The following is a 13,657-nucleotide window of genomic DNA, read 5'->3' on the forward strand; positions in this document are numbered from 1 at the left end:
AGGAAAGAGGGACTGCTCAAGACTACAAGGTTTCCTTCTGGGCTGATAAAAATCACCTACAACCATGGAGACAGCTACACAACCCTGAAACACTGCAGAGCCCTGAACTGCCGGACAGAAAAGTTCATCTTCTGTAAGGATCCTTGTCTGGTACCGTCCGTCTCCTTGGGGTGGTTCATATCAAGATGGGAGAACCACTTTCTCCACCAGACAAGATAGGATCATGTCTAGAATTCAGCAACCTTTATAACAGGTTGTAGTTTAATCGTGTATTTTAAATCATTTCTATCAATCAGTGCTAGACTTCTAAAGCTACATGATGTACAAAAGAAGCTACGTATACTGTATGAAAATTCTTAGAAGTTGCATCAGAAAGATATGTCATGTTATAGTATATGCAATTATAAGGAATATTATCAAATGCAAAATATCTAGATGTCCAACTAACATAAGAACTGACTCTATATATCATTGGTCATAAGCCAGAAGTAAGTTTAAATAAATAGGACTTATCCCATGTTGAGTAATCCGTGAAAAGGTTTGACTATCTTTTATCCACCCAACGAACATGCATGGTTACAGTTCTATCAACTCTTCGCCTCTCGCTGTAAGTTCTCCCAAACTTGATCCAGGGAGACCTCCTCTGGAGAGATGAGAGAAGTTCAGTCTCAAGTTCAAACATTAGGCTGTGCACTGCACAAACAATTCCAATAAAGAAGACATCTCTTGTAAAATACTTTAGAATCTTTGCGTCTCACTTGCATGAGCCAGTTGTCAAAGGCATCAAAGTCGGCCACACTTTATGAGTGTTGGGAGAGAAATTCCCATCCGAATCATTTTTCAATGGAATGCTAATTGCTTGCGTCAAATCCATATGGCCTGATTTATCCTGCTTGAAAACAAAGACCTCAGAAAAGAAGATCTGTTATAAAAGGAACCACTGGTTCACTACAGCGTCATGAAAAACAGTACAGCTAACAGTCCTTAGAGGATGGGTTCCACACAGTGATGACTCCAGCCACAGTTTGTGATTTAACAGTTGTCTTAGTGACCCTTACGAGCATCAGCTCCATATTTTAAATACTGGACCAAAGCAACACAAAGAGAATGTGTTTATGCAGAGGACAATACTGAACCTATAATGGGCTACCTTAAATCAACCTCATTCATATTTGACATTTATGATCAGCTCCGTGGTGGATGAAGAGGACACAAAGAGATGCTAAAGATAGCAAGTGTGTGGCTGCCCGCTGGGGAGACAGAGTACCACAAAGACAGCATAAACTTAAACACGGTCACTGGTAGAGCTAACCTACTGAAGGCTCAAAGGGTCACTCGGCGGCTCTTCCATTGCTGAGGAAAAGATCTGATCACCAGGGGCAAGGGCATGGGCTTGTCTCACTTATAGGAATTGCTGCAGGTGGGGCAGACACAGACAGGACCCAGCTCCATCCTGGGAGAGAATAGACCTATGCAGTTGAGGCAGGGTCAAGGTAGGGAGTTCTAGAGAGGTTCCTAGGCATATTATGGCAGGTGGTGAAACCCAGGCCAGACTTGGGTGTGGGGACTGGGAGCCCAGGTCAGTTTGTAGGATGCTTGCCTGACACGTAGGAGGTTCTGGGTTTGACTCCCAGCACTTCATAAAACAGGTGTGGCAGCACATGCCTATGATTGAGCCCTTAGGGAAGTCAAGGCAGGGTGACCAGGAGGTAGGCCATACTTGGGCATATAGTAAGTTTGATACCAGTCTGAAACCATAGGACTGCCCCCCTCCCCAGAGAGAAGGAGCAAGGGAGGAACAGAAGAAGCAGAAACTGCCATTAATGTTAAACACAAAGAGAGAGAGAGAGAGAGAGAGAGAGAGAGAGAGAGAGAGAGAGAGAGAGAGAGAGAGAGAGAGAGAGAGGGGGAACAATTATAATATTATACCAGCCAAGATTTAAATCAAAAAATCTTAAGCCCAGATAGAAGAACTGGGAATGGAGAAAAGGAAACTTAAGAAACTTATGAAAGAGAAAAAAATAGTAAAAGATTTGTCCTTGATCTATATGTAGCCAACTAGAGAATTCAGATACAGTTGATGAAGGAATAAGGTCAGAAACACACGTGTCCTTGAGTGCCTGGAGGTGGGGGTGCTCCTTACCTCTTTGAGGTCCTGGAAGGTTATATAAAGTTTGTCCCTTAACTGGCTAGCTGAAACCGACTTAACTCTTTCTTACTTGGATGCTGTGGTGATACCCACCGCTTATCATTTTTCTCAACACAAGCAGCTGGAACAAACCCTGACATTAGCCATTCTTACGTCATTATCCTGTTATATTTCCAAATGCAGCACCTTAAAAACTTTTAAAGTGGGTGATTCTCACATTGCCTGAAATAAGCCACAGATGAGGTTAAATCAAATAACAAAGTCCTCCAGAAGCTGCAAACTGGAGTTTATCGATAAAGATGAACTACGTGGAGTTTATCGATAAAGATGAACTACCTGGGTGGGCTTTTCCTAGGGAAAACTATTGTGCCATCACAGTTTGCGTGTGCACAAGTAAACAGAGCCCAGGAAATACACTCACGGGCTGCTGATCCTAAGTCCTCCTGTGGCTACAACGCTGGACACTCTCAGAAGTCACACTGTGCTGACAAATGCAATCTAAATAATCTGGACAGCTTATTTAGACTCTACAAACAAAAACAGAGCCTTGGATTTTAAAACTTGTGTTTTCTGATTTCTTAACAGATTTTAATCCCAGATGGCCAAAAGTCACAATTTTTGTGACTGAAGTGAAGCAAAGCAGGGAATTTAGAAAAGGCTGAGTTGATTTGGTAAATGCAGTAGTCTGCTTACCAAATCCACAATGTGTAGATGTACAACCTCTATACTGCAGTCTTCAAGAGTCCTAAGATTTCCTTAAACGAAACACATTTCACCTTTCGCTTAGAAATTAAGCAATAAATACATTGTGTCACTGCAGTAAGATGAAGGGGATGAAGAAATATAATGTTAAAAACTGCCCTGCTTGAGAGTTCTGTTTCATGCCCAGGCAATAATGTGTATAGCATTTAGGTGTACATAATGGACAAGGCTTCGGGAACTCAACAGAGAGACATGCTTCTGTAGGTCTGTTTTAATACGATCAACTCTTATTAAGATGTGTAAATACTACCACCAGATCTCCCTGGTAAGTGTGTAAAAATGGAACTGGCCAGTGGATGGAGACACCGTGTTTACTTTGATGCTTTTCAGGAATAAAAAAGTTAGAATCACTGAGGACAGATGCTGGCAGAACTGAATGCAAATAAAATGGGTTTTGTGAAACAGTCAGTAAAATTAAAGTGCTCTAATTAATTGAATTGTATAACTTTCCACAGCAGACCTGTAATGATAATAAATGCTATCAGGATAAAAACTTACTAGAACTATAAAATGTAATTAGTCAACTAATACGTTTACATAACTCTAAAAGGGCTTTTCATTTAATGTGGGACCTCTACTGTTTAAACATCAATTAAAATTCACCCCAGCCCAAAGTGCCCTGAGGCTCTGAGTAGAGCCATGGGACATGGCTCTGGATGGCGTTTTGGCAGTTTTTAATTTCTTCAGCTAAAATCTCTCATTTAAAAAACAATTAGGCCCTGAGTGGAAGCATGCCCACAGCTCTCTTCCCTAGTCCATAGGCAGAAGCCCTTGGTCTACCGAAGGGCTGGCTATGGCTTGTTCCTCCAATGCCCTCCCTTCCCACCCGCCCACCACAGTCTTTGCTCGGCAGAAGCGACTGGGCTGGGAAGGACTTACTTCCTTTCCTCCAGCAAGGCGATCTCCTTCTTGACCTCATGGTACTCCTCTGCTATTTGGCAGTGCTGTTTAAACACCTGCATGGATTCTGCGGAGTCGTGACACGGCGGCAGAGGCTGCACAAACAAGGAGAAGCAGTCAGTCCACCGAATCGGAGAGCAGCACGGACAAGGCACGCTTTCTATTTGAGGGAGCCGGAGAGGCGAGATGATGGGGCTGACACTGGCTTCCCTGTGGCGACCATGGGCATCTTGTCCCAGAGCACTGAGACCGGCTACATGTCGGCTACCTGCCGTGTGTGGATGAAAAATACGTTTCCCACTGATCTGTGATTCTCCTTGGAAATTGTAAACTGCTTTAGAAAAGATCGGGGGGAAATACTCTAGTTGTCTGCTTCAATTCCCCTTTTTGTCTACGCCCGTGGTCCTGAGACACAAGCCCAGAACAGCTCTCTTGTGAGAAGCGGCTCAGCTCCGAGACAGGCTGCTGGAGAGTAGGGAGGAACAGACCCCTAGACCCTGCTTGTGACACATGAGGTTGAACAGAGAACACATTTGCGTTTCTTCTTTCCTGTCATTGATGAGGAAAACAGGTCCACGGGGCGAACTTTTCTACACACAGCATGAGAAAAGTTCCAGCCTCCAGAAATCGTTTTGGTTTTTTTTTTTTTTTTGGTTTTTTTTTTTTTTTGGTTTTTTTGTTTGTTTGTTTGTTTGTTTTTTACGAGACAGGGTTTCTCTGTATTGTTTTGGAGTCTGTCAGTCCAGCCCGGCCTCGAACTCACAGAGATGCGCCTCCCTCTGCCTCCCGAGTGCTGGGATTAAAGGGGTGCGCCACCACCGCCTGCAGAAATCGTTTTTTAACTATAACTGCCATGAGTTTTTTTGTTCTTATTTCTACATCAGCAACGTGTAATTTAAAACACTGTTGCCTGGAATAACAGTTAATTGTCTTTTAAAGAGTTTTTAAATCACCCTCTAATTACTTACGGGGAAAAAAAAATCTGAGAAGCATGGACGTTTGTTGTTGAACTAGTTCTTTGGTCTTGTCTGTCACTGTGATCTATGTAGGTAAACTGTGTAAAGTGTGAACGGATAGGTTTCTTACCTCACCATGTGGTACCACATGCTCAGACACACAGACGTCTCTGGGTGTCACACACATTCGGTAAGTAACAGCAATTCAGTTAAGTGTGTGCTCAGCCTGATAGCTAAGAGGATCCTTCTCCTCGAGGAAGTGAAATTCTAAGTAGACATTGGCACATCACACAGAACTTTGCTAATATGCGCAATGAATACATAATGGTCATAGTAGTTCTACAGTGTTCTCCAACTCCGATTAGGACAAGATTTCTCCACTCATGTGAAGTCCTCGCTGTCACTTCATTCATGTGGGACCTAGCGGCAATCGCTTCGTGTAGTGTCTTTCCCCAGATCCTTATGAACACATTAACACCAACCCCGCCCACTGTCGCTGCTGTCCTTTTTAATACGGAAATAATTGGAAAAGCAGGACACAGCAGTATGACACTATGATTCACCCTAGGAGGCGAGGCCATTGCCAAAGGGATTCAGAACTCCTGGCTCCTCCAGCCTGTGTCCCAGAAATTGCAACCCAGTCGCCCATTCTCACCTGTTCCCCTGGCAGGTCACCAGGTAACAGAGTAGAACAACAGCAACCTACCCCAGGCTCCCGAGCCAAGCTTTTAAAACATCTGTGCCCTGCTAAAGGACTTGCCTACTGGCAGCCACGAGGTCACACATGCCATCCTGCCCTCATGAAGCCACATTCGTTAAAGCGGGATTCAGCACGTCCCTTGCCACCTGCAAATTCAGCAGCTACCGAATGTCTTGGCCAAAAGAGTCTAACATTCTGCACAAATGGCTCTGCGTGTCTGGGAGAGCAGAGAAGGCAGCAGTCAAGGCAGGGCTGTCCTTTCCGCTGTGCTTTAAGAAGAAAACTGAGGGCTGGAGAGGTGGCTCAGAGGCTGAGAGCACCGGCTGCTCTTCCACAGGTCCCGAGTTCAGTTCCCAGCAACCACACGGTGGCTCACGGCCGTCTGTCGTGAGATCTGGTGCCCTCTCCTGGTGCAAACAGAACACTGTTCGCATAATGAATAGAAAACTGAAAATCACCAGCGCACTCCCTTCAAGCAAGGGCGGTCCCTCCCTCCTTCCTTCGCTTGGCGCCTTGCCATTCTTTTAAATAACTGGGATTTCCACCCCTCCCCATGACTTTGGTTTTGTGGGGGTTTTAATTTTATGCATTTTTCCCATTTACTTGCGTGTTTGTCTGTGCCCCACATGCATGCGATGCCTGAGAAGCCAGAAGGCACCAGATGCCCCGGAACCCGACTTAGAGCCCGCTCTGAGCTACCCTGTGGATGCTGGGAATGGAGCTCCCATCCTCTAGGAGAGCAGCCACTGTTCTTAAGTGCTGAGCTATTTCTCCGGCCCCTTTCCCTCTCTTTTCATTTGCACTTTAGCGTGCTTCCACTAAGCGACGTCTCTAGGCCTTTTGCACTTTTACTTTTGGACAGTATCTTGCTGACTCGCACAAACTAGCCTTGAGTTCACGCACTGTGTGTCCCAGGTGATCCTCAAACCGGTCTCCTCAAGCTTCAGCCCCTCAGGCAGCTGGGACTGCAGGTGTGCGCCACCGCATCTCGCTAACTGGTACCTGGTAATTGTGGAAACTGGATATTGTATTTTGGAAGAAGGGGGAGGCAGTCCCTCTGTGGGAGAGAGGAGGAGCACGTGAGGGTCATGGGAGGGGAGACAATAACCAAAGCGCGTTATGTATATCGATGAAAACGCCATAATGAAGCCTATTTTTTTAACAACTAATATCAGTTCTGAAAACTATCTGAAAGGCTATTTTTCTTCACCTAGGCTGTGCGGTCATACTACTAGACATGTGGGACTAGCTAGGCAGCTGAACTGTACACTGGGGATTGCCGTCCACGTGAACGCAAAGACAGATTTCTGTGAGCCTTTTCCCCCATCCCTGGCCATCTGAGACGCTCTCCTCCCAGAGTCTGCTGGCTGGGGCTCACCTCATTTCTACCCCGCTTTTTGTCTTCCCTGACCCTTTTGCCTGGAAACTTCATATTTCTTACCACTTTAAAATTTCAAGGCATTCATTCACTGCTAACCACAAGCGTTGCTGGGCAAATCAATACGTTTGCTTGGTCAGCAGAATCAACTGTCATCTGAAGACAGCAGACATTTATGCCAGCCCAGAAAATTCACTGAAGAATTTGTTTACTTGCATGCGGTTTGCATTCCGGAAGAAATTCCAATCGATGAAAGTCTTATAACTAATGCAATCTAGGATAATGGTGTGCTCCTCTGCCTCCTAATACTCATTGCCAAACTTTTTTTTCTAACAGGTTCTCAGGTCACCAAGTTGGCCCTGAACTGAACGTGTAGGAGGATGACCTTGAGTGTCTGATCTCCCTGGCCCTACCTCTGTGTGACACCACACCTGGTATATGCAACACTGGAGACTGAACATGCTTTGCTATGCAAGCAGGGTACCAACTGAGCTCCAACCCCAGCCCCTCTATTGCCCCATAAAATAGATGTGTACTGCTATTAGGTTCTCACGGATGGCAACTCTCTTTGACCTTCTCAGAGTTCCTCAAAAGAGGAGGTGATGTGACCAGCAGCGTTCACTAAATTAAAATTCTGCCTGAGGAAATACATTCCTAGCATCTAAGCACACAAATACGGTGCAGAGTTTAAAAACAGAGCTACCAACTCTCAGCTGAGGGCCATCCCATGCCAAGGCGTGAAGATGGTATCTGCAGAAAAAAAGAAGAAAAAGTCTCTGGAGTTGATCAATCCCAAGTTCGTTATGAAAACCAGAAAGTTCACGACTCTGAAGATGAGCAGATGGAAGAGAGTGAGACTGCTCATCCTTGCCAACTGCCCAGCTTTGAGGAACTCTGAAATAGAATATGATGCTATGTCGGCCAACACTGGTGTCCATCAATACAGTGGCAGAGAAACTGAACGAAACACAGCGTGTGGGACTACTACAGAATGAGCAACTTGCTGCCATGAGACTCATATCAGCACAGGCTGGAGAAACGCAAACCAGGGATGTTTCCAGTGAAGACTTATTAGAGTTTGTTTAGAAACAAATGAATATCTAAAATTTAAAGCAAAAACAGAATTATCAATAGACTTAAGTAATGGAGCATTTAAACCCAGGCGCGTATGACTTAATTGGGTTTTTTTTTTTTATCCTGCTTAACACACTTAGTTTAAATTGAAAACTAAAATATAATCTACAAGAATCCCTGGAAAAGCTAGACAAAAAGACAAAACAAAAAAATAATTAACTTTGGGGAATAAAAGTAACAGTTTCTGCCAAGTGTGGTGCACACCTACAGTCCCAGGACTTGAAGCTCAGGGAACCAAAAGTTCAAAGTCATCGTTGGCTACTTACTGAGTTCAGTACAAAACTGCTAGATAAGACTATTTTTTAAATGCAAAACAATAAAAAATGCAGTTTTTATCCCCAACACTTGATTTAAACCATTTCCATTAGAGGGATTTTCATTGAACTCCCATGCTAGGTGAGGGTGAACAGTAAACTAACTATGCCTTTGCTTTCGTCTTACATCAGGAGACACTTCCCTTGTTATCCTCTCTTTATTATGCTGGCTCTCTGCACTTTGATGCCTCCAGTCCACCCTCTTGTCAAAGGGATGAGGCTGAATTCCAAAGGAATCCCAGAAAAGTGAACAATGAGAAGGTACGGATATTCTCAGCATCCTAGAACAGCCCGGGAAGCAGCCAGCGGCAGAGCCCATGACTAGCATTTGGGAAGCCCTGGGTTCAACCTCTGGTAGCATGCCCCTCACCCCCACTCCCCATCACCGAGTGCAATTGTCTAGGATTCTAGAGCATAGCTGCTGTGTTATCATAAAAACGGCTCCAGTCTCTCTCCCCCCGTGAAGGTCTCCTACTGGAGTTTGGAGGGGGTAAATAAAGATGTTCTCCCAGCCCTGCTTCAAGCCAGCTTTGAAACACATGTTCCCAAGGCACAGATTGGGGCTTGGATGAGGTCAAAGCCTGGGGCGGTCACTTCCTCTTCACCCTGTTTCCTGAGAGAACGGAGCTTGCAAAGGCTTTAAATTACACCGCAGAGTCTGGGGTAACCGTCACGGCCACTGGAACCCAGCCCAATCACCAGGACTAATTTAACACGATGAAGTAAGGGAGAAACCAAACCGCAGGCTCCTGTTCCAAGAATGCGGCTTGAACCACACCGCACCATCTCAGCCATCGGTTCACAGCCTCCAGAAGTGTATTCCATCCTTTGGAAATGAGCCCGTGAGAAAGCATGCGGCCAAGCCCTCAGCAAGGGGCAAAGCCGGCTTAAGCGTTTCCGTTTTCTGCTTGGCTACTTCAGAAACTACTGGCCCTGTCCACTTCAAAAGCGCAAGAATTGAATTCTCCTACACCAGCTTCCCACGCAGAAGATATATTTAGGAAGCCAAACATTCTACAGTGGTTGAGTAGAGTTTGTATTTATTCCGTGATTCTCAGGATCACCTATTTGCTGGGAGAATAGGGGCTACACTCCATTTTAATGTCTCTCAAAACTAACAAGCATTGTCTGCTAAGTCTATGAGGAGAAACCTAGTCCAGGCTGGAGGAAGGAGGATCTAGAGTATATTCAATTATGGTCACTCAAATTTTATTATTTTAAGACATTAAGGGTTTGAAAGAATGTTATAGTAACTGACACTTCTACAACACAAACAGCAGAGCCTAGTAAGTGCTGAAATTTAGTAAGTGCTGGAATTTATACCATGCAACTTACATATTATACAGCTTTGTGTAAAACACATTTACATCCTTTCTGTTGGCCCAGAGGATATAAAAGAGAAAAGTAACTCAAGAATTCTCAGACTTTTCCAACAAGGTATATCCTACAAACCACTGACCAAGCTTTCAAAAAATTACTTTGGCAAGGCTCCCAAACATCTATGTATGTTCTCTGAATGGTCACCAAATCCAAAGGATACCCTAAGACATTCATCGATGTGTGGACAAGAGAGAACATGTTGGCTGCTTTCACTGTTCTACCCCCAGCCTTTCCCACCCATAGTTCCAGGAGGGTATTGAAGACATCATGGGGACAGAATCCAGGGATGCTGGGCTCACTTCATCTTTCAACATTTTCATTTCCCAGGTGTCAAGTGATATACTTAGGCAAGTACTAAAAGAAGTTTCTGGAGCGGCTGCCCGGTAGTATGACACTCAAGGGAAACTGAAATTGTCTATTTGTAGAGGTGACATCAGATTGTTGGGGACTCACTGGACCCTGTCTGAGAAAAGGCGAGTTCAGCGTGTACCACAGAGACACCTGTCGCTACCATCCCATCGGAGGAGAGGATGAAGGCTTTGAAGTCTTTAGAGAGGTCATGTTTTCCAAATGCCTGATGAAGAGGGCTTCTGAAGGAACCCAGAGGTGCGCATGCATCTTTGGTTTTGCTTTACACACATAAACATAAACAACAACCTCGAATTTTTCATTCAACCAAGAGTTTCATCGCGAAGACTATTTGCATTGACTGAGTAATTTTTTTCCAAGTGCTCCATTAGCGCTCCTCAGTACCATCTGTCATTCCTACCTCAGTGTGGGACAGCTACTGTTAACTCCAGGTACTGGCTGATGAGAGCGCGTTTTGGGGAGTGCAAGCTTTGAGTTAAACCATAGTGATCAAAGCATAACTCTTCTACTTGGGCTGTAGCATGGACTTGGTCTTGCCTTGGACCATGAAAAAAAGTCATCATCTTTCCAGGTACAGAAAAGAGAGAAGCCCGTCAACACTGTTCTAAATAGAAGAAAGCCACTATTCCCTAAAGTACATTTTCATTCACTCTTGCAGTGAACATAGAATTCCATCTTTTATTCTGTCTAGATCATCTAAACCTGCTGCACCAAATATTGCTCCTCATACCCACAAGGGGTTTGGAAACTTAGTCCCAAGAAAGGAATGCAAAATTAGCCTCCCACCTGTCCTTCCGCAGAGGCTCAGGGCCTAGAAATGAACATTACCCTGAGGTCTCTGACCCAGAATTTTGCATTAATAGAGACATCAAGAGAAAGGTTTGTCATTGCTATTCTTGCCCAAGGCTTTTTTTGGCTTCTGTGAAAATAGAAGCATCACGAATTACATGTTCAAACATGTCCACATTCTTGGCAAAGCAACAGAAAAATCTTGGGGGTCAAATCAGTGATAGAGTATCTACCAAATAGATACTTTATAGCTGCACTTTATAAATTACCAAGGAATGTGCAGTGGCTATCAGAAAGTCCCAGCAAGTTTTACAAGGTACTTCTTGAACTACATCACAGTAACCTTGCCAACCAGAAACAAAACAAAGCTCAACTTATCAAACTAATTTAAATAGCCCGTGTGTTCCACAAAAAGGACTAAGAGAAAGATCAGCAAATTGATTTGCACCAAAATTTGACCTCAAGTTTCTCATGTATAAATTGAGAATGGAACAGTTAGCTTCTATAATTATTGTAAGAACCAAATTAGATCACATGAAGGAAAATGGCCCTTGCCTGCTCCAGAGTCGACTTGCGGTAGTGAGACCTCATTCTGGGGTTTACAAAGAGAACTGGTAGTAATGTCTAGCATTGTTTGTTCTCTGCTTGGTGAGTTCTTAAGTCTCCTGTATAGTGACACCCACAAGGCCCTTTTTTCTCACTGGTGTTTATTTTTGAATAGTGGATTACAACAGTAAGCAAAAAAAAAAAAAAACAAGATAGAAGCACTCAAGTCTAATTCTAAAGAAGACCTCTTCCATGTAAAAAAAGGATGGTTCTAGACAGGGGTAGTCCTAACCAAAGTCTTGAGAGCTGGTATATGCTAATTACAAGCTCAACCTCATCTCACTTCTGACCCCAGGAAGAAGAGATATCAGAACCACATTGAAGGAGAAAATCAAAACCCCTAAGGCAGAAGCCATGCCTACCCCATCAAAGACAAATAAAGATGGAGGTTTCTCACTGGAGTAAAATAATTAAATAGGTTTAATTTCTAATATATGTCATTCAAATGGATGTAGTGATGCTCTAACAGAAAATTACCTGGATGCTCACCAGGGGTGCTGTGACTGAGCCACAAGCTAAGGAAGACCACTCATATTCTAAGTGGGAGGAAAATAGTTTTTCCAACACCACACACGCCAGGAAAAACAGCAACAAAACCCTTAGAACTCATTATCTACAATTTCATGGGGGAACAGGAACCTGAACTGACTTCCTGATTTATTTTCAAAACACGTTGACCCCTGTTTTCACATGATTTCCATTTTAATAAGACAGCTTTGAGGTGTCAGTATAACAAAGGGGGAAATATTCCCTTCACAATCCCTGATGGACTACCAGTAGTTCATACATAGACAACCCCTGGAGGACAGCGCTCAAGGAATGCCATGTGTGGTCTGTGAATAACTGAATGAAAAGGAGCCTGGCAGAGGGGACACTGGACAGATCTCCGTCCTGAAAAGACGCTGGACCAGTGTGGGAGTAAGCAGAGCAAAGTTAGCCATCGACGACCAGAGAGCCGGGCTGAAGAGCCTGCGTAGAGCACAGAGGAACAGGAAGATGTAGCTGACCGCTGGGGAGGGCATCCTTGGGATTACAGCACCGTCTCGTGATGCCTGTGTGGTAACCATACTACCTTCCCGCCTGCTATGCGATCTTCAGTGAGACCTGCATAAGTGCTCATGGTCTCTTAAGCAGGCTGGCTGCTGGAAGGAAGTAATGATAGCCCACATCTGAGTTGCTCTGTGTTGGTTCTGATGTGCTAACCTAGCAGCTAGGAGAAGTGACTGCTCTTCTAGAGGACCCAGGTTCAGTTCAACCACATGGAGGCTCACAACCTTCTGTAACCACAGTTCCAAGGGATCTGACAATACTGGCTCAAAGAAGAACAGACAGGTGTGTAAGCAGAAACCTTGTATACAGAAACATTTACATTAAAAATCTCCTTTGCCTGATGCCAGAATATTACATCTAGAAAAGTTAAAAGTAAATGAGCCTCTTTAAAAAGAAACTTCCAGCCAGGCAGTAGTGACATACACTTTTAATCCCAGCACTCAGGAAGCAGTGACAGGTGGGTCTCATGAGGTCAGCCTGGTTTCAGGACAGTCAAGGCTACACATAGAAACCTTGTCTCGAAAGAAAGAAAGAGAGAGAGAGAGGAGACAGGATAGGAGAGAGAGAAACATTTCAATGTGTTCTACTGATGTGGTCTCCTGGGATGACCTTTTCATATGTCATCTAGAAACTATTTTCTAATAGGCTGGACCAACACTTTACTGAAGGTTTTAATTCCCACTTGCTCATTCTATTAGAGCAGTTCTCAACCTTCCTAATGCTATAACTCTTTAACACAGTTCCTCATGCTGTGGCATCCCCCATCCATAAAATTATTTCATTGCTACTTCATAAGTGTAATTTTCCTCCTGTTATGGATGCTAGTGTAAACATCTGATATGCAGGATATATGATATATGACCCCAAAGGGGTTGTGACCCGCAGGCTGAGAACCACTAGAAGTTGTCATAGAACCGGGAAAGAAGCAGATAGCAGGAAAAAAGTATTATTCCAAAGACTTGGCAATATGGCAAATTTTCTCTGCAGGGTCTAATACTAAATCACTAAACCCAAAATGGAGCTAAAGTCCCATGGCCCGGAGACACCGTAGCCAAGGAAGGTGGGAGCAGGTGCATTCTCAGCTCCAGCTACTTCACTCTGAGCATCTGAAATCCAAGAATCACAGCTGGATAAGCAGGGCCATTCCCTAGCTGCTTCTTTCTGTCTGAC

The 13,657-nt window shown here is 44.2% G+C and overlaps 1 protein-coding gene across 3 annotated transcripts in view; it reads right to left on the bottom strand.

Moving 5' to 3' along the window:
* Positions 1-13,657, bottom strand: part of Map3k7cl (MAP3K7 C-terminal like) — a 38,715-nt gene that overhangs the window by 8,634 nt on the left and 16,424 nt on the right. For all 3 annotated transcript variants that reach the window (XM_013116165.3, XM_040750541.1, XM_040750542.1), the window contains exon 4: positions 3,791-3,906. In XM_013116165.3, coding sequence (XP_012971619.1) covers positions 3,791-3,906 — 116 coding nt within the window. The remainder of the gene's footprint in view (positions 1-3,790; positions 3,907-13,657) is intronic.

This window comes from Mesocricetus auratus, unplaced genomic scaffold, assembly GCF_017639785.1.
Source record: "Mesocricetus auratus isolate SY011 unplaced genomic scaffold, BCM_Maur_2.0 Super-Scaffold_100008, whole genome shotgun sequence".
NCBI classification, from domain to species: domain Eukaryota; kingdom Metazoa; phylum Chordata; class Mammalia; order Rodentia; family Cricetidae; genus Mesocricetus; species Mesocricetus auratus.